This window comes from Schistocerca gregaria, chromosome 3, assembly GCF_023897955.1.
Source record: "Schistocerca gregaria isolate iqSchGreg1 chromosome 3, iqSchGreg1.2, whole genome shotgun sequence".
NCBI lineage: Eukaryota > Metazoa > Arthropoda > Insecta > Orthoptera > Acrididae > Schistocerca > Schistocerca gregaria.
This window is the reverse complement of record NC_064922.1, coordinates 513,184,608-513,206,935: the sequence shown is the minus strand read 5'-3', so window position 1 is coordinate 513,206,935 and position 22,328 is coordinate 513,184,608. Positions and strand designations below refer to the sequence as shown.

The 22,328-nt window shown below is 43.0% G+C and overlaps 2 protein-coding genes across 4 annotated transcripts in view; both read right to left on the bottom strand.

The window, feature by feature from the left end:
• LOC126354362 (uncharacterized) overlaps positions 1-22,328 on the bottom strand; it is a 136,034-nt gene that overhangs the window by 15,455 nt on the left and 98,251 nt on the right. Inside the window, exon 1 of one of the 3 annotated variants that reach the window (XM_050003942.1) lies at positions 604-1,098. The exons of 1 other annotated variant lie outside the window; for it this stretch is intronic. In XM_050003942.1, coding sequence (XP_049859899.1) covers positions 604-669 — 66 coding nt within the window. In that variant the 5' untranslated portion in view covers positions 670-1,098. Of the gene's footprint in view, positions 1-603; positions 1,099-22,328 lie in introns of those variants that run through there. One more of the 3 variants, XM_050003944.1, reaches the window with a different exon arrangement.
• The window catches only part of LOC126355444 (collagen alpha-1(I) chain-like), a 35,723-nt gene continuing 14,354 nt past the window's right edge, over positions 960-22,328 (bottom strand). The window contains exon 2 of the mRNA XM_050005752.1: positions 960-1,212. Within this exon, the coding sequence (XP_049861709.1) occupies positions 960-1,212 (253 nt within the window). The remainder of the gene's footprint in view (positions 1,213-22,328) is intronic.

The window sequence follows — 22,328 nt, the reverse complement described above, 5'->3', positions numbered from 1 at the left end:
TAATGTTTAACATGTTTGCCGAGCCAACGATTGTAAGGGCATCATGCAGGGAACCCTACTATACACACAACACTGACGTATCCGTGATGTGACATGTCCTTCCCAAGGAGAAAAGCTGAAGTCAGAGTACTGAGAATGACCGCTTCGGTAGTGAAATTGATCAACAATAACATCCACATGTCACATGTAGCAGCATCGTTACTACACAGAGCATTACCTATGACTCTTGTACAGGTGTTCAGAAGTCAGATCCAGCACGAACTAAATTCTAAACGTACAAACACCCGAGCAAGAGGAGTTAAACTCTCGAATTATTTCGCATAATTATCAATCTGCAAACTCGGAAAGCGAGACAAGTAACATCCCAAGTGTCGGACAGAGCACGAATACGATAACGTTCCGTGACCGTAACGCATAATCTCCACAGTACAGCCGCGGGCAAGGCATAGATTTGTGAGAAGACGGTAGAGGGAAGACGCGACAGCATTCAGCCGGCCAGCGCGGGTTTGCCACGTCAAACGCGGCCCGCTCGCCCGCGTCGCCGGCCGGCAAGCGGAGCGCGTTCGGCGTCCACACAACAGGTAGCAGCGCAGGCGCGCATACCTTGCCGACAGCGTCCTGCTCGTCCAGCGCGGGCACGTAGCTCATGGGCATATCCAAGGTGTTCATCTCGGCAGCGTCGTCGTAGCACACTATAGACAATCACCAACGAGTCACTCGCCGCGAACAGTCACTGAAGAAACAGTCTCCGATGACCACAGAACACTCTCTTTCAGTCTCAAGTCTCAGCAGTGTAACACTCGTACACACGAACTTTTCCGACGGCTGGTCGATACGCGAAGCATAACACAGCAAAATCTGAAACTAGCCAATTCGTCGCCAGCGATCGATGTAGTAAAATGCATCTCACGAAGAACAGTGGCCGTACGACAGTTCTCTTGCGCCGGCAAATCCCCGCACTACTGTGGCTGCTCACAGACGCTCACACGGAACCCGAAATAGAACTGCGTCCAGCGTACGATGGAAACACTATCTCCGTCCAAGCGCCGGCACGACTGAGCCGTAGTAGTGTCTGCGCCGGAGAGAAGTTCGCGGCCCCCACCACCAAGCGCGCTCTCCCGCCAAATCCCCACCACCCGGCGCGCGCTGCCATTGGCTGGCGCGCCGTATCCTTCCGCGGCGCCGGGCACGGCGCTCGCTCCCGTACTAGGACTGAAAATTTTCTTGAAACAAGCAATGCGAGGGCGAAAAATGGCTTCTACATACGCACTACGCGCCGGTAAATCATTTCATTACTCGCAATGACTTTGTCGAACATTACTTCCACTCGTGGAGGCTTACTTTACCAGCGTGCTATATTTCGCCCTACGCGCTCTGTTACAGACCGCTTGATGGCTATGGAGGGGAGCGCCGAGGGGGAGGTAGAAGAGGAGAAGGGCTGGCCAATTTCCTCTACACGTGGGGCCACGCTTGACGCTTGGTCCATAACGCTGCAGACGGTGATTTACATGAGTCTTTTTAAATACGGAATTAAATGTAAGTTCTATATTGACAACCGAAACATCTCTGAGCCTACTATTAATTGCACAAACTCACGAAGCAGAACAATCATCTTCACTCAAACGCCACGCATTGGCGGGAGACGGGGGTGGTTTGGAACCGAAAAGCCGATTCTGGAAAATCGGCCTTCTCTCCACCGTCTATAATTGCGTGGCGCCTGTAACGGCCAGCCACGCAGAGTGGACTAGACAACCTGTTAACTAGTGTCAGTTGCAGCGGTTTCTGCCCCCCGTCTGGCAGGTTCTGCCATTGTTGCTCGGGAGCTGGGGAGACCGCGGAGAGGGGCTGTACTGCCACGGAACTACCTGTTCCCGGCCGGTGGCGAATAAGTAATAGCGTCTGCTTGAATGTGCCGTCGACTTAAAACTCTTTTTTAATTTTTTTTTTTTTAGCGATATGAAGATATTCTACAGCTTCGCAATATTTAATAATAATTCGCACTATATACAGAACTGTAATGTTGGAAATCCATTTTCGTTCATATATTTTGAACCGTTTGCCATAGCAGTATAATCACTCCATTTCTAAGAGCTTCTAATGCATGCAATTACTACTGTGTTGAATGATATGGGTCATGGTTTATTACGGACCGCAGACTGTGGTACAGCTGGGTCAATTACCTGCTATTTATTTTTTACGTGGGCCTAATGTAAAAAACTGTCCGACATTGGTAGTGCAACGCTTTGGTTCGTAAATATGAAGTGCCATTCTCTCTCCACGTATATATCACAGTTTCGTTGTGAGATAGGAGGAACAGTGTACGTGAAGACCTGCCTATACACACCGCTCCCTAAATTCTCTGCTTTACAGACAGACTTAACAGTTAAATAGATATCCGGCCATGCATTAGCTTTGAACTGTTTATTTAATGGATTACTATGACCAGTTTTGCGTTTGAAAAATTCGACCACAGAACGGCGATGAGAAGCTCATTAGTAGTGACTCCGTGTGTTCGTTCTGTAATTCGTCACCCTGCGCAAATCAATTTATTCGGAAAAAAAGCAGCCACAAGCATCAAACTGTAAAAGTCACTTCACGAATTAAATACTACAGAAGCAGCTTACACCCACGCAGTTGTAAAGCGTTTCTAGAGCGCTATAAACGCAATTGTATAGTAATTTTAATGAAAGTTAATAGCCACACTTTTCAACTATGTATCACCACCCATTTATAAACTATCACATGCTACTAGTTAAAGAATGACAGTTAATAACGCGAAGTAAAATAAAAACACAATTTTCGTACCATAATAATAAAGCGAAGAACCAAATACACGTAAATACTTTGTGTGCAACTTTAAATACTGGTTAAACGCGCGATCTTAATTTAAGTCATCATCGTTCAGGAAAGTATTAAAATTAAGCTATTCATAACCTGGCATATTTACAAGTGATGTCAGTACCCCTTTCGTTATATTCATTCAGTTCTACGAAGATTATATTTCACCTCATTAATCCTCTTCGAAGCGACGTTTCGACAGAACAGTAACTTCACTCACGAGGCCGAGTTTTAAAATAGAATGCGGATTTTTTTAATTATTATTTACGAAAATTTTACACGCTGGTTGTGAGGTAATTTAAGTTTCTATAACTTCGCTGTCGTAGTTTCTGATTTTCCAAAATAATACATAAATTCTGTAATTTCATATTGATTGTAAATAACGCTGTCTCTGGAGAGAGAGAGAGAGAGAGAGAGAGAGAGGGGGGGGGGGGGGGGATGAGGGGGCCAAATAGTTGAAAACACATTTTTAGTAGATTCACTGTTTCGGTGGGATGATTACAATTCGTAGTGGTCTATGGAGGAATGATTAAAAGTTTTAATTGATTCCGTGTCGAACTAAGTTTGACTGAAATCTTACATAGCAGCGCTACGAAATCATGCAAAATGAAGCGGTGTGTGTCCTTCGGCTTATTAGTGAAGGAAAGAACACACTAGTAACCCAAACGTAGATGACCATTGAAACTCCCTCCTCCCCCACCTGAAGTAGCCTCGCTCAATGTACAGTTAATTTTATTTCTAAAATTAAAGACAGCGGTATATAGGGAATATAGACAGCTGTATACAGGGAGTATCATAATTAATGTAGATTTTCCGACTACGTTTCACACAAACTAAACTCTCCTTCGGACTGAAACGTATTCTCCTCGAGCAATCCCACAAATTTACAGTGAATGAAGTATATTCAATTTTCATCAGAGCATGCGCGTCTATTAACGTATGAAATGCGCTTTTACTTATTAATACAGCAGTGTTTCATACGTCCAGTCAAATAAAAACTTCCCGAAAAAAAAAGATATCTGTAATCCGAATGTTCGTGTTAAGAAAGCCACGAACAATGCTGCCGAGCAAACCCTTTTGTCTGGACCCCGGCATTGTCAGGCACGTGACAAGCCAGTGATCTCTCATGCAAGACAGACAATGGTACAGTTTATCTCAACAATGCCTAACTCTCACTTACTACGACAAAGCAAATACTATTAATTTTCAGTGTCTTTCCTATGACCACGTCATTTTCATCCCTGCAACATTACACGATCCCAAGGGAAAAATAAAAAGTTGCGGAAATGTTTCTGTCACAGTCCTATCGATTTTATTATCTCGTCGCAGCCATCCTGCCGTTTCGGAACCCTACACTCCCGACTGTAAATAGAACGAGTCCTTTCTTTAGCTGATTCAACGGCGACCTTAAAATTTATAGTTTTGAAATGGATTAATTGAAACTATCGGTATTTACGTTAGCAGAATCAATGAAGTCAAATAAACAATTAGTAGTTTACGGTGTTATGAGCATTGCGTTTTGCGAAAAAAAGGGGCAATTTTAAGAATTTTTTTGTCAGCTCACCCGCCAAGTAAATAAGTAAAATTTCCGCTGCAAGTTTTGTGCGTACCTCTCGCAACGACTTTACGTACACTTCTAAAATATTAAGCGCATAAAATAATCATACTATCTCTGGAGTTGTGCGCTTATTTACTTGTTGGTATAAGTGCGCCGCTAATCACGAAGGATACAAATTAAGGAAAGAATATCACATGCACATTTTATGTTATCCAGACAGCAGTCTGCAACTTTCAAAACTGTAAATAAACTTAAATTTGCTGTGCTCGAAGTGAAGCCTCAATATGTACTAGTTCGGGAGGGTACCATCAGTTTTAAGCACAACAATAAGACAATGCGTTCGAAGTGTCCGAGCCCACTTCGTACGATCGGTCGGAATTAAAATGTTAACCTTACAGTGCGAGCTCAGACATGACTTCTAGCGTCTACAAGAGACGCTCAACGCGGTACTCACTTTCTCTGAACTAGCTTCTCGAACTGGAATTGCTTTTATGTTGTCATTTCGTCCAAATATAAATATGTTGTGGAGTTCATTCAGCCCAATAATTATCATGTAAAAGATCATATAAGGCGTATTACTTTGGCTATTTACGCTGTTACAGTCGGAAAATTACCACAGTTTTCGGGCAAGCCCTAGAATAGTATAACGGATCTTCTCTAGAGGATATCAGCACTGCGAAATGTGTATTTGGCATGGATGGGTGTCATCTGGTACATACGCTCAGGAAGTTTGTCTTGGGTGCAATGATTCATATGGGCAAATATGTTGGTGAGATGGTGAGATCTGCTCAACATTCTCTTGTCGAACTTATATTCCCATAACACCAACTCAAATACACTTCAAGTTCAAAAAATGGTACTCAGCAACGCATTTCTCCCACATGTATCTTCCCCAAAAAGTCACGAGCCGTTCACTAATACTTCTGGACGTTAGACTCCGATGATTCACCGGTTAACGGTTCCGTTTAATTCTTCTGACTGCTCGGTGTAGGGCTCTGTGCAAATATAGCGGTATTCCAGACTGGATAGCAACCCCCGATATCGTGTTGTGTATCACTCCATTACGCTAGTATTAACTTCTGCTGAGAGCGCTGATAACATGGCCTCTGAGCGTCGTAAATTCACAAGCAGACTTCCGCGGTCCTTTTCACTTTTGAATAATGTGACAAATACACCGGTGTTCAGAACTGAAGGACGAATGAAACTTTCGCGTAGTGTTTCACTGGCAAGTAACATACTTCGAAACTTGGACGATACATTAAAAAAAAAAAAAACATTGTAGTACAGAAGGTAACTCAAACAAATAGGCAATCAGACGAACAGGAATGTGACATATCGAAAGACAGTAACTACCCAAACCTCCCCAGGATTCATGATGGTTCTCTAGACATTACAAAAGGCAGTACATGGTTCTTAATGGGGTGTGTGATCACCAGTGACGGCAATGTACGTTTTGTAACGCGCTGCTATGCTGCGGTTAAGTTCTTGTGACCGTTTCTCCACTTTAGCTGTTGACACCTGCTAGGTGGTCGCTGGTGGGGGTGGAAGTGTTTCAATGTGTCTCCACAGCGCACGCCAGAAGTACTGCATGGTAATTAAGCCGGAGGAACTGGCAGATGAGTCTATTCGCCGAATATCCACTCGTTCCAATAGCTGCTCTAGTACGCTCTTCGACGCACATGGTTCAAGTGGCTCTGAGCACTATGGGACTTAACATCTGAGGTCATCAGTCCCCTAGACTTACAACTATTTAAACCTAACCGTCCTAAGGACATCACACACATCCATGCCGAGTCGGGATTCGAACCTGCGACTGTAACAGTAGCGCGGTTCCAGACTGAAGCGCCTAGAACCGCTCGGCCACAACGGCCCGCGTTCTATGCGGTCGCGCATTGTCTTCCATAGAAATGAAGTTAGGGACGAACGAACCAGTAAACATGGGGAATTAGAACAGTGTCGGAATAATGTTTAACGGTCAGTGTACCGTGTTCAAAGACGCTCATGGAACATTATGCCTCCCCACATCGAATCACTTGCACCACGATAATGTTCGGCAATGCTGGACGTACCGTGATATGGCGAGAGGTGGCAACATGTGATTACCCTAGCGACATTATCGAACTTCATGGTTTTTGGGGAGGCATAATGTTGTGTGGGCGTATTGGTCTTCAGATCTTGGAACACGGGACACTCAGGTGTTCAAGATGATTGTGACACTGTTCCTTCCCCAGACGCTTCTTTTCAGGGGCGAATGACACATTGCAGGTGGGGGAGCTCTTGGAACGAGTGGATATCAGGCGAACAGAGTGACCCGTCCATTCACCCGACTTAACCCTCAAACGGAGTTATGGGGTCCTTTTTTATACCAACCAAACTGTACAGACGTGCCATTTCGTCTGTTGGTCATTCTATTGTTGGCCCTTCTACATGCCTTCTCGACAGTTGATAGTGAACCTCCTGGCGAACTAGCAGCATTGTCGAGTTGTTCTCTTTCTCAGTGCACAGCTGTAAAGTTTGGCTGGTGCCATTATTGACCCCACGACACCGTAAGTGTTTCTATTTGCCCTACGTCAGATGTTTACTTATCAACGAAATGTCGTTTTATTTTTAGGCTTAGTGAGTGTTTTCATTTATTTGCAATGTTTCTATGGCTTCGAACTCTCAATTCACGTATGTCAGTGCCCGATCCAAGTTTTCCAGGCTTTGTGAAAAAAACGCTAGAAGAACTAGAAGAATGAGAACATGAAACTGCTTCACAGCAAAGTCGTGACTCTAGTGAATCAGATAAATTAGAGGGAAATAAACATAGAGGGGAATTATCTAGTTTCTATAGCAGAAATAGGTGTAAGTGGTCCACCCTAGAACCTTAAAGGAATGTGAGAACACGAGCCCACAACTTGATAATAAAAGTTTCTACACTGAAAGGCCTTGCAAGCCGATTGGTAGACTCATGCAGTCCATTGGAAGCGTGGGAGTGTTTGTTTACCAGATATATGTTAGAAGAAATTGTGAGTCATACCAATGTGAAAATTTCTTCATATCAATCAAAATTTTCTGATCAGCGGCGCACACAACTACGAGACATGAACGTCAATGAACGTAGAGCACTATTTGCATTATTATACTTCAGTGCCATTTACAAATCTAGTCATGAAAATCTGGAGTCTATGTTTGCAACAGACGAGATATTTTCCGCGCCACACAATCCATGAAGAGAGCGCTGATATTGCTTCACTGTCTAAGATTTGATGACATAACTAGCAGAGATGTGAGGAAGAAAAATGACCCTGCAGCAGCGATTTCTTGGATTTTCGATAGAATGGTTCACAATTCTCAAGCATATTACATGTTCACATGCATTTCATTTCAATGTTAAGTAGTGTTGCATTAACTTGTTTTCCTTTTGTAATTTTAATAGAGATTTTTTTAGTTGAACTGTAGTTTTGTGTTGCAACATAGGCAATTAAGGAATTTATAAATAAATATATCTAATGAAAGTAAAGTAAATTAATTTTCATGGGAAAAATTGAGTGGTATACTTTTGGACCCCACAACACCATTTATGATACTGAGAAGTCACCACTCCGTTTGAAGGTTAAATCTCATCGAGCACCTTTGGGATGAGTTGTGGGGACCTACTGCAGCTGGTCTGCATGCACGAACGACCATGCAGAAGCTGTTAACCAAGCTGGTGAAGGAATCGAACGACCTACCACAACAACTTTTTACCAGCCTTGTGGCAAACATGGAAGCACATTACAGAGGTCGCATTGCCGTCCGTGGTAATCACACAACCTATTAAGAACCATGTCCCGCCTTTTGTAATGTCCAGGGGATCATCATCAATCGTGGAAACGTCAGTGTCATTACTGTCTTTGAATAACTGATCCACTTCTGTTCGTCTCATTGCGTAGTTCGTTCTGTGTATCGCCCAAGTGTCGGGATTCGTTACATGGTAGTGAAACAAGATGCGGAAGTTACTTTCGACCTTCCGTTAGCACACCAATGTCTAACAGTAGGGTGTACAAACCTGTGGTTGCTAGAGTACGCAGTGTTTTCAGGTAAATTTTACTTCTATTTAAAACATTCTGGGAAATTTACAGAGTTAAATGATTTTAGATGACTGCGTTGCGTCTCGCGAGACACTTATAAAATTGTCTATGAAATGAGAATTCTCGTAATTTGTTTTCACAGATTTTTCGTAACATGCTACAAGACTTTTCACCTACGTCATACATCAGGTGGTTTAAATATATTGTACAACGAGTTATTAAGCACGCAACAGCTAATAATGGGCAACACAAGCTAGCAACAAAGATAAGGTCCTTTGGATTATTGCGGCCGTGATACGGAGGGTTGGAGGACCACTACCAAAGGAGGGTGAAGATTTGACAATGCCAACCATACGTGCTGGTGAAACGTTACCCAGTATTTGCTGCGCTTCTTGCAATCTGTTGGGACTCTCTCTCTCTCTCTCTCTGTGTGTGTGTGTGTGTGTGTGTGTGTGTGTGTGTGTGTGTGTGTGTGTGTGTGTGTGTGTGTCACATTAGCTACTGTGTTGTCATATTACACGTACTTGGCCGGACGGAATTGCCGAGCGGTTCCAGGCGCTACAGTCGCATAGTCCTTACCACAAATTTCCAAGCACAGTCGAAGCATGCAGAGACTTTAGGAGGAGAAAAAGAAAAATGAAACTAGAAGAAATTCAATAATAAAGTAGCATTCAAGAAACAGTCTTAAGAGGAAACTGTATAATAATAATAATAATAATAATAATAATAACGGTTTTATTCATTTCTTTTTAGCTGTAATTACACAAATTATTTTCATAATTCAAAGAAAATGAGGGAACACTGGAAAAATAGGAAAATAACAACAAAGGAAAAAGAGGAACTGAAGTTTTTAACTTGATCCTAGTTCGTCAACGCGAATGGAAAAAAAAAACCCTCATCATTGCAAATAGCTTCACAGAGACTTCATTTCTTGAAAGTACCGGAAATTATTCCTGAACTTAGTAATGAAGTATTTAAAACGCATGTTTCTTGTGATGAAACCAAGTACTACATTTAATAAGGTGAATGGCTGTGTTTCTCAAAACAGAGTTAAATCAACGTGTGGTTTGATACACGAAAGAGCTGCTCTTCGCACATAGCAGCAATATACTATATTGCAGGGCGCTGAAAATCTCGAGTGCATTCCTCAATGCACTGCTATAAATATATGTTTGTTCTGCAGAAAGTTCTTTCACAAATACAACAATACGTTTAACCGAGATTTAATTAAATTATTGCGAAGGTAACTCACTCTCAGTCGCGTACCCAGCGCTTGAAGATTAGGTAGTAAAAAGTTTCTTCGGTGGGCATCGGACCTGAATTAACTAGCATGTTTCCGAAAGGTGTTTTTTAACTGCCGAATTCAACGGATGACCAGCGTCCAAAGCTGAATAAAAGGACTAGCACATTTGAGTGCGCAAATCATTAACGTTTTCCTCTAACTTTTACCACACTGTTGCAGATTTTGCTTCAGTATATTGTTTCATGCGTAACAACGGTTCCACACGACTATGGACAGCGAGTATACGTTCGATTTTTCACATTAAATATGACGCTAATTTGAATACGTGCACTGGGCACACACAGATATGGGGCCTGTGTAGCACGTTTAGTAAAATTTCATGTGTGTTCCATCTGTGTGTATATGCCTTTCTGAACAAATGACTGTCCGTCTAAGTCATTTTCTTGGACGTGTTACCACATTATTTCCAAGACCATGAGAATCTGATTCTAGGAGGTGTTTATCAGGCTGTTGATTGCCCTTGGGAGTAGGTACAAGTGAAGCAGTGCCGAATACTCTTTCCGCACATATTTTCCACAGTTCCCACTCAGTACTCGAAAAAGTTTTCTTAAAAAATGGCACCACATACTTTAACGGCATCGCCACTTAAATATGGATAAATGTAAAAAGAGCACGTAAAAGTGTGGGGTGGGGATCGGAAAAGTTACAGATAACCATAAGGTACATATCCACCTATAGGGAAAAGAGTAAATCAATATGAAGTGGGACGGGTAATATCAGTTGCGGTGACAGAACACTAGAAGAATTCTGCTTGTTGGCCGAGTTCGAAACGAATGTGCATTCCCAAACACAAACCCCCAACAAGAATTCTTGCAACTAGCTCTTTAATACATCCTTGTGCTCTTCTCGATACCCACGACACCCATCTGAGGAAATACAATGGACGAATTTAGTGACAAACTGATTATGTTACCGTGTGGCTCGACACTAATGCGTTCGGAATATGTTCGCTAAACTGTAACAGGAATTTGAAAATCAGAAAAAATACCTACGGACAATAGGTTGCTGTGTAAAAGTAGAGCGATAGCATTAGAAATTTCACTGACTGCAGCAAATCTAATGAACGACTAGTAATGCATCGGTAGGGTTGAAATAAATGACAAGACACGAAATATCAGCGCAAACCGGTTAGATAGTCTGAACCTGCAGAGTAAGGAATATATATAGCAACAATGCAATGCCAGAATGGAAATCAACTGTTTCCTGCCAATCGCGACCACTTGCTCGAGCCATTAGGCTTTCTGAACACGCCATCTATTTTCACCCATGATTTCCGAATGCATGTACCAGTCGTTCTTCCAACTGAAGTTCGATTAAGACTGGAAGCTTGCCCAGATAACGCAAATGTTAGGCCGACTGCTGGTGATGAGCAGAAAACCTGTGTCCGAGTAAAGGTCTGACACTCAGTTTTAATCATCACTTCAGATCTACAAATGTGAATACTGTAGTGGCAACGTAGGGGAGATAAGGACGCTACCATTCTGCTTATCCACGTTGTCCTATCGAAGAGTTGACAAATAATCGCTAAAACACACACACACACACACACACACACACACACACACACACACACACACACACACACACACACACACACACCATGTACGGCAGTTAGGGGGAGAAAGTAGACAAATGTCGTAGGAGATGGAACTAGCACGTAAGTAGATTGTAACAGGAAACTTCGCATATTTTTTCATTCAGTGGCAACACTAGGCACGAAACGGAAGATAACAGAGACAATGCCGAAATACTGAATTCGGACTTCCGAACCTGTTTCACGGAGAAAGATCATAACACGGTCCCTCCTCTCAATCGTAGTACGAACGTCGAAATGGCAGATATTGAGATAACCGATCGCGGAGCATAAAAATAACTACAATCGTTTAGTCATGGAAAGATTCAGGACCAAGTGAGATATCTGTAAGGTTCTACATGGATTATGCGAAAGAACTTGCTCCCCTTCAAGCGGTAATTTATCGCACATCGCTTGAGCAACGAAAGGTGTCTAGCGACTGGAAGAAAGTGCAGTTAACTCCCGTTTTTTTGAAGTGCCGTACGACAATTGCACTCGATTATAGGCCTATATTACTGACGTTAATCTGTTTTACAATTATCGAACATGTTTTATACTAAAAATTATGACTTTTTAGAGAATGAAAATGTCTATAAAAGTGATACTCAGCTCGCCCGTTCCTACACAAGATCCACAGCAGCGTAGACAACGGCGCTCAGGTTGGTGCAGTGTTCCTCGACTTTAGGAAAACATTCGACACCGTTCCGTACAGCCGTTTACGACATATTATATGGTGTTACAAAAAGGTACGGCCAAACTTTCAGGAAACATTCCTCACACACAAATGAAGAAAAGATGTTATGTGAACATGTGTCCGGAAACGCTTGATTTCCATGATAGAGCTCATTTTAGTTTCGTCAGTATGTACTGTACTTCCTCGATTCACCGTGAGTTGGCCCAACTGAAGGAAGGTAATGTTGACTTCGGTGCTTGTGTTGACATTGCGACTCATTGCTCTACAGTACTAGCATCAAGCACATCAGTACGTAGCATCAACAGGTTAGTGTTCATCACGAACGTGGTTTTGCAGTCAGTGCAATGTTTACAAATGCGGAGTTGGCAGATGCCCATTTGATGTATGGATTAGCACGTGGCAATAGCCGTGGCGCGGTACGTTTGTATCGAGTCAGATTTCCAGAACGACGGTGTCCCGACAGGAAGACGTTCGAATCAATTGATAAGTGTCTTAGAGAGCACGGAACATTTCAGTCTATAACTCGCGACTGGGGAAGACATAGAATGACGAGGACACCTGCAATAAGATAACCCTAACGTCAGCGTCAGAGAAGTTGCTGCTGTACAAGGTAACGTTGACCACGTCACTGTATCGAGAGTGCTACGGGAGAACCCGTTGTTTCCGTACCATGTACAGCGTGTGCAGGTACTATCAGCAGCTGATTGACCTCTACGGGTACACTTCTGCGAATGGTTCATCCAACAATGTGTCAATCCTCATTTCAGTGCAAATGTTCTCTTTACGGATGAGGCTTCATTCCAAAGTGATCAAATTGTAAATTTTCACAATCAACATGTGTGGGCTGAAGAGAATACGCACGCAATTGTGCAATCACGCCATCAACACAAATTTTCTGTGAACGTTTGGGCAGACCTTGTTGGTGATGTGTTGATTAGGCCCCATGCTCTTCCACCTATGCTCAATGGAGCACGTTATGATGATTTCATACGGTATACCCTACCTGTGCTGCTAGAACATGTGCCTTTAAAAGTACGACACAACATCATGCACGATGGAGCTCCTGCAAATTTCAGTCGAAGTGTTCGTACGCTTCTCAACAATAAATTTGGTGACCGATGGATTGGTAGAGGCGGACCAATTCCATGGACTCCACGCTTTGAACATTTCCTGTAACAAAGTGTTTGAAGTCACGCTGGTACGTTCTGTTGTTGTGTGCTTCCATTCCATGATTAATGTGATTTGAAGAGAAGTAATAAAAGGCGCTCTAACACGGAAAGTAAGCGTTTCTGGACACATGTCCACGTAACATATTTTCTTTCTTTGTGTGTGAGGAATGTTTCCTGAAAGTTTGGCCGTACCTTTTTGTAACACCATATATATATATGAGAGAGGGAGGGAAGGGGAGGATAGAGCTTATGAAGTATCGGAGCAGTTTTGTAACTGAATTCAAGACTTCCTTGCAGATAGAACAACACGTCGTTCTTAATGGAACAAAATCGATGGATATAAAGGTAATTTCCGGGCTACTTGGTGTTTATATAATACATATAAATGAGCTAGTAGAAACGTCGAATGCACTTTAAGGCTATTAGCAAACGATGCAGCTATCTATAGCAAAGTAGCAACGCCAGAAGAATGCAGAATGACCTCAAGAGAATTAATGAATGGGACTCGTGACAAACCGCTGGAAGCAGTATCCATCGTAAAATATCTAGGAGTAACAATCCAGGGTGACCTAAAGTGGAATGACTTAAATGGTAGGGAAAATCTGATTCCTGGCTGATTCATAGGAAGAGTCTTACGGAAATGTAACTCATCCACGAAGAAAGTGGTTTATAAGACGCTTGTTTATCTATCTAGGATCCTTACCAGGTAGGACTGATAGACAACATCCAACAAAGAGCACGGCGCGTTTCGTCACTGGATAGTTTAGCCGGCGCTACAGTGTTACGGAGATGCCCAACAAACTTCACTGGCTAACGTCACCGTGGAGAGATTTACTACTGAAATTTGGGAGAGCACTTTCCTGGAGGAGTCGGACAACACACTATTTCTACGCAAAAACGTCTTGCGTAATGACCAAGAAGAGAAAATTCGGGAAATAAGAGCCAATACGAAGGCTTACCGACAATCATTTTTCCCACGTGGTTTTCGCGAGTTGGGCTGGATAGCTCAGACACTAGTACAGAGAGGTTACTTGCAGAGCATGTTTTAGATGTACTGATCCTCGTCTCAGGAAAACGCGGCCTCTACGATCAGATTCATTAATTAAGCGGGTTGGTAACTGGAGAGGATAGGGAACAATGGCTCGCTGGCAATAATAAAATTTGAGCTCGAGCGACATCGAAATAAAGAAACATCATTTAGATTCGGAGCTGTTGACGCCACTCGGCGTCTTACAGCCCAATGTAGGCCGGTAAATTCTTCTCTGGAGAGAGACCACACGGCCTGGTAATTGGAACACGGGGGATCCAATGGAATTTGCAGGCTGACTCTGCAGAGTACACCGTTGCCTGCAGAACGGGATTTAGGGAACTTGTCCTCTGATGAGTGAACGATGCGCGGGAATGCGGGTGCACCAGTTGATTGCAACAGCGGTGTACGGGATGTGAGCCTGCAGGAATTCCAGACCTTTCTTCTACCCGCGGCTGGAGGCATTTATAGCACTAACGGTACTCCCGACCATTACTGCCGGAGCCCTCCCCTCTGAAGATTCTGAGACAGCTCGCTCACTGCACAACTCGACATAAGCTTCACACGTTCTTGTTTAGCAAAACCGTAGCAGCTATTTAATAATTCTTTAAGAGTAGAACCAGATCCGGAACACCAAGTTGCATAATCAGGCACATCCGACCGGAAAAGCAGACTGGAGACAATTTTATTTATTCATTTTTGACAAGCGGTCCACTTCAATTAATCTGTATTTTCAGTTATGTTTAAATATTAAATATACGAAATGTTCAAAAACCCACAAGAGACTCCGATGAGCTATAAGCAGGATACATTCAAATCATACAACCAAACATTAGAGATCACTGCACACCCCCCATAATTCGCAGTAATGACGTATTAAAACGTCTTTAAAACGAACGGTACTAAAAAAGGAGTGACGGAATCAGGGTCGCCAAGTTAGCGGAATTTCCGCTAAATATGACGGATTTTACACACTGTCAGCGGGTGAAATTTTGGATTTAGCGGCCAACGGATTTTTAACTGATTTGTGGATTGATCTCTGCAACAATATTTTTCCGTTTAATTCAGTCTTTCCAATTTACAATTTGAAATTATATTTAGCGTGAAAAATTCTAAACTGGCTACAATATGGCTCCAGCTAACTCTTAAGAGTGGAGATTTCGATATAGTGTTTCCCCTGCCTCAACACAACAGAACAATCCTTTCCCATCTTGGTCCTTTGCTTTTAGCAATGCAGTTACAAGTTACCGTGGACGGAAGTCGGTACAATGCGTAGTGTTGAGTTGTTAATGTTAGCCGGCCGCGTTGTCCGTGCGGTTCTAGGCGCTTCAGTCCGAAACCGCGTGACTGCTACGGTCGCAAGTTCGAATCCTGCCTGGGGCATGCATGTGTGTAATGTCCTTAGGTTAGTTAGGTTTAATTAGTTTTAAGTTCTAGGCGACTGATGACCACAGATGTTAAGTCGCATAGTGCTCAGAGCCATTTGAACCATTTTTTGTTAATGTTATGGTGCAGTTAATCACATTGTAATCAGTGATTTTCTTTACTTTATTAGTTGTCTCATCAAAATGTCGAAGCAAAAGGACAAAAAATACACCCAAAGGTTTAGAAAAAAGTGGCTTAGCAACAAGCAGTTGAAAGACTTGCGTCTTGTGTCGCCATAGCGTCCCTCGTTGCCGTATACTTATGAAAGAAATCTTAACTCCAGAATGAGATTTTCACTCTGCAGCGGAGTGTGCGCTGATATGAAACTTCCTGGCAGATTAAAACTGTGTGCCCGACCGAGACTCGAACTCGGGACCTTTGCCTTTCGCGGGCAAGTGCTCTACCATCTGCAGAGTGAAAATCTCATTCTGGAAACATCCCCCAGGCTGTGGCTAAGCCATGTCTCCGCAGTATCCTTTCTTTCAGGAGTGCTAGTTCTGCAAGGTTCGCAGGAGAGCTTCTGTAAAGTTTGGAAGGTAGGAGACGGATACTGGCAGAAGTAAAGCTGTGAGTACCGGGCGTGAGTCGTGCTTCGGTAGCTCACATGGTAGAGCACTTGCCCGCGAAAGGCAAAGGTCCCGAGTTCGAGTCTCGGTCGGGCACACAGTTTTAATCTGCCAGGAAGTTTCAAATCTTAACTCCATCTACGCAACTACTAATCTGTGTAGTTGCGAATATGGACTTTAAATACCTCAGTTAAGAGTAATTTCTCCACCATGTGGAGAATGGTAAGATGGCAGCGTTCCACTGGGGGATTACCAGGTGGAAACTCTGCAGCCACTCCGTGTTATAGGAAGCAAACGATGGTGGGATAATTCCCGATTAATTCAGTCTGCGTGCCATTGCCAGACTGACAGGAGTCGATCTCCACAAAGCGCCCAATGTGAACCTGCTCTGGGTCAACAGAATCTTGCAACGAAGAAAGAATCCTGTCACACGGTCTTTTAATAAAAAATAACCGTGACTTATAATGTCGTTTTTCTGAGCTGAAAAATAGTTCAGCTGTCTCATAACCCGACATAACTTTCCGATTCTATTATCTGTACGCCGCTAACACGAACTTTTAAACTGCATCGAAGATGAGAGTGCCGTCAGCACTCTGATTCCCCGTCTCCCTTCGTTTTCAGCAGCCATCAAATGAAACAATAAGTGCAACCTCCTTATTAGGCTTTTCGTATCCAGATTTATACGAATCAGATCCCATGAATCTCACAGAGTGAAGTAAAAAAACAATTTATCATGTGCAGTGCAACAATCACGAAGTGTGATGTAATTACAGTTCATTTTGCGGATCAAAGATACTCTACACCTTGGCGTATTCGGGCATGTCAGCACGCAGTGGGAGCTGGTTCCGATGTACTTTCGGTTACTACAAAAAATTGCTTGTAATTATCCATCTGCTTCCATTCCGATATAGTTACTGGTATTTGCTTTCTTTCTGTAATTAAAGTTTTCGTATTGGGTGTCTCTTTTGGAAATTATCTCCAGCATTAATGACATTAAATCAGAACTACGGCTTATTCACACTGAAATAAATGGTTTTTATGGGTAATAGCTTCAGCCCCGCAAAGCCAGACATGAGAATACTGCCCACTTACTTTCTGACAATCCCTTTGAAAAGCATTCTAAAGCAATTTATCTGTCACAGTCTATGTACAAGGACGACATATCTCGATACTGTTTTACACAATACCCTGCCGAGTGCACTACGTATGAATCAAATCCAATATTTAATAGATGCATCAACCCCATTTTCTTTAGTTTTAATTTTCATCTACTTTGCGATTTTCGATTTTATATGCTTTTAGGTCTTACATCTCCACGTTAACCAGGTTCAGTAAGCATATAATTAACTCTCAATCTTTACAATTTCCCGGACTCAACCTTGACCCACTGAATCGTGGGGAAACTGGCCTTCTGTGTCACTGCAAAATATACCAAATGTCATTTGATTCAAAAGACACTTCGTAATTCTTACAGCGTTTGGTTGTCGCCGTTACGGAAGACGACACAAGGTGCCTTAAAAAAGTTAATTGCCTGAACTGACGATGGGCAGATCTGGAGAGCTTTCAGTGGGTTAGGCCAGTTACCAGCAGAATGACGGAGCAGTGATTCTATTCTAATGTGCATAATAATAGCAACACTTGCTCAAGGCACTGAATTTTATATGTTTAATGAACAAACCTCACTCAAAGATTTAGTTTGCTGTTTATATTTTCAGATCTCCCCACTGTGATCTGAAGTTGTGGATGTGCAACCTTGAGCAAATTAACGACCACAAGGCAACAGGAGTTGCGGATCTGAGAACCTACTGTCGGATTTCGCTTATTAGGCCAACATAATAAATATAGCTAGGTATCAGAAATAATTCTTGAATTGTTTGCATCTTCATCTGCAGACACTAGAACCACCGCCGAATTGGTTTCACCGATAATATGTCGAACTAAAGCTATTAACTGATATCCTTATACCTTCACATACCATGCTGTATGGAAACGGATTTGGAAATGGGCCCTTAGGAGCCAAAACCTGTCATATACCTATTTATTGAGCTTACGACTCATCGCCAAATGGGCAAGAAGTCTTAGGGGAGCATATGCGACCCCGTTGACACTAACGATTATACCTTTATCTTGGTCGCCAACTTCTCGTGACGCATTTCGGGTTACTCCATTATCAGATCACAGTTTTATAACCCTTGTGCCCGGCAAGGCACACATTCCCTCGAACGGACGATTTGAACCTTTATTCTATTCCAGTGTTCCGTCGTTTAGCAGCGAATAGGCGTTGAGGTAACCTGCAGAAAATAAACACGAAGTGTTAAGACTGTAACAACGCCCGCAAATGAAAACATTTATGTGAATGACAAAGAATTGAAGTAATTACGGAGGCTATCTGATGCCGATAGTATGTATACTGATAAGATTAACAAGAAAAGGAGAGCTAGGATGCAACATCAAACCCTTTGAAAACCAAGTTATTCCCCTCCAAATCCCCTCATTTTTATCTCGTCAGAAAAAGGAACGAAAAGGCCATAGAGTTCTGAGCGGACGCAGACAACCGCAGTAATAACGTCTTTCGAGTTAAACGTTGAAGGATAGTGCCAGTAATATGATTTTCGTCTAGAATAATTATTATTATTTTTGTTTAATTCAGTAATATTACCAAATTGGAACGGAATGCCACTATATCAGTATCAAGACGCAATGTCGTGGGAAGTATTGAAGCGTTGCTGACGCCTGCAATGGCTAAAGATAGCACTTCCCGCTTTTGCGCACTATTAAATGTGCATACTGTTTCTCTGGAACAGCAGTTCCTCTTGTTTTAATCAGCCCTTTTTCGTATACACTAAGAGAGACTACTGTACGATTAGAGTAGGTTGAAACAAAGGTACCCTAAGGCTCTTCTAGAATACTCCATCTGTTGGAATCTCGGCTTCGTCGTCCGATTCTGGTTTTAAATCACACACGACACCATTTTCGGTACAAAACCAGTTAATCTAGCCAATGGTTCGTATGTACACTGTCTAATAAAACTGATCTAGCCACCCGTCAAAAACCTTGAATAATCACGTAACGTGGAACGCTGTGAGGCATGCGGGAAGAGAGTCAATGAGGTTCCGCAAGGTATCGACAGGGATGGGGAGCCATTATGACTCCAAAGCCACTGTCAGGTGCGCTAGGTATCTCGGTTAAGGGTCCATGGCGCAAACAGTCCTATCGAAGTGGTCCCACAGATTACTGATTGGGTTTAAATATAGGGAGTCTGGTGGCCACGGAAGTACGGTGCACTCATCCTGGTGCTATTTTAACGACGCACGCACACTGCGAGCTGTGAAACATGTTGCACTGTCTTGTAGGTTGATGCCATCATGCCGATGAAAAACGAAATGGAGGTAGGGATTGACATGGTATACCCACGGGTAGGGACTCGTGTGGATCAACTGCGCCTTACAGATAATGCCACGGAAAGATTCCCCGGACCATAACGCGTCCTTCTCCGGCCTTGATTCTTCCGACGGGGGTATTTGCTTTCAGCTCGATGGAGAGTAAAACAGGATTCATCTGAGAAATCTACCTGTCGCCACTCGTTCGACGTCCAGTTGCAGTAATAGCGTGCAAACTTCAGCCTCCGTCGCCGCTGTACAGCAGTCAGCCAGGGTGCATGAATGAGCCGCGTACTGTGGAGGGCCAGATGCAGTAACGTTCATTAAAAGCCGTCGTTAGCCCCTTTGTTTATCTGGACAGTCAGTTACTGAACCTTTGCACAGCTATCCGCCCGTATACATCTCTGCAGCTGCCTCGGCTTTGGATAGCTCCATTTTGCCATGCACGGTATACTTTAACAACGGAGACAAACGACCAGTTCACAAACTTAATCGTTTTGGAAATGCTTCCAGCCTTGGCGCGAAAGCCAATGGTCATGCCCTTTTGAATGTCAGATAAATTGCTCCGTTTCTGCATCACAACTGCTGCACTCTTTTCCGAGTCCTCCCCAACACGATTTATACACACTCCACTGCTAGTACTGCCATCTGCGAGTGGTTATTGCATGCTGACGCCAAACATATGGTCATATTAATGTGACTGGACCGTGTATATTTACGGTTACTCTTTGTAACGCTTATTACACTGAGGAGTGGAGGGAATTAATATGATTCAACACTGTAGTAAACTAACGTACGTTCAGTTATGTAACTTCTGGCAATACGAAATATGGGACAGCTTTCAACAGGACTTCATATGAGTACTCAATATTGCGGGAATGTGGCGCACAACATCTCACAAATTTCGTTTAATTAATTGGTATGAAGTTGTAACCAGCAGAAAGAATCCGGGATATGACATGCTATGTTTTATTTAAATTTGATCATGGTTGACCTTTACGTCTTTAACCGATGGACGGTAATATACGAAACTTAGGCAGAAGCAATTCTGTCGCCAGGGCTGTGGTGCACCGGAATTTTAATATCCACGAAAGCGGATAAGAGACTCGCGTATACAGCAAGGCTCTTGCTAATATCGCTTGTCTTGTTAGCACACACCTCTCGTTGTAGTCATAACGTGTCACTGTGAGCCCAATACAAATGAATTGTGGAAAAATACTCCGAGTCGAAAGAGCAGTAACTGAGTCATCGTATTTCATTTATAGATCAACGTTGAATGTTTAAAGCCACCAGCAGAAGATTTTCGGAAATGAACGTAGATGGAAACGAGGCAGAATTTTAACAAGCGAAGGGTGAACATCTGTTCCGGAGGTTAGGTTTCTTGTGGATTACCAGCTTCGTTTGTCGACGCGCTACAGTTATGTCTACTTTGTCAGAGTAACTTTCATTGGCAGTAAAGTTTTTGCAAACAGCAGGCCTTGTTCTGCAAGGAACGACGGAGTAAATGGTGAGCACGGCGTTCTCCAAGTGCCATCCCCACAACGCCACCCAGCCATCAGTCCCAAATACCAAAGCGGCCACTTATGTTTGTCACCTCATCCCGACGGACCTTCCCTCCAAAGCCGTCTGAAGGAATCTGGGAATCCCAAATCATCCCCCCCCCTTGTAAAGCTGGCATTGAGGCGAAGAGTGTCCCTAGCCCCAGGTAGCTGGAAAAAGAACGGTCACGTTTACATGCCTATTCTTCTGTGGACTGGCGGCTCAGTCCTCACGAATTCAGAGCTCCATATTGTAGCAGAAAATATCCATCTTTACACCCTGCAAGACATATAAAACATTGTATTATAGGTTCGCAGTTACAGAGAAAAGAGCGTAACATATTATACCGTTTTTTGTGGGTTTTTAATTAATAATACACAAAATTGTTGAGGTTTTCTTGGCCCCTTGTTGACCTATTGCCTGCTGGCTTCTGCGTGAGCATCTTCGGGTCACGTGTGTTTAGGGAGTGGCTGGCACTGTATAAGTTCCCCTTCGAGTGCGGAACGGAGTCAAGCCTGAGGCTAGCGAACTTCTGAAGATCTGTCCTGTCACTCCAGCTGTTGTCTTCCCCTCACTACCAGCAAAGATCGTTCGCTACAGCACGGGAATCCAGTTTTCACTTACTTTGAAGCATTGTTCTTAAAACTTTTCTCATATTCGTGAATTTCTGTGGTTTCCCTGAATAAACGGACGTGCTAGCTCCTCTCCTAGGCGAGAACCTATGATTAAGTAATTTTAATATGTAGCGCAGGGCCTATTTGTCCATCTGTTCTAAATGTTAAGGCCACCACAGTAGTACAAGTTTACATGCCAACTAGCATGTAGATGACGAAGAGATTGAAAGAATGTGTAAGGAGATAAAAAAAATTCACACACTTAAAAAGAAGAGAACTGGAGTGTGGTAGGGGACTGGAAAAGAAAGAGGAAACCACCTGGTAGAATGTTACACAGAGTGCAATTACTGCTGATATTTGGTTTAAGAATTCTGTAAGATGGCTGTGTATGTGGAAGAGGTCTGGGGCCACTGGAAGGTTCATATGGACTATATAATGACAGCACATATGTTTCGAAACCTGATTTTAAACTGCGAAAAATTTCTGGGAGAAGATGTGGGCTGTCATAATTAATTGGTTATGAACTGCAGATTAAACTGAGGAAATATGAAACAGGTAGGAAATTATGCAGACGGTGCCGGGATAAACTG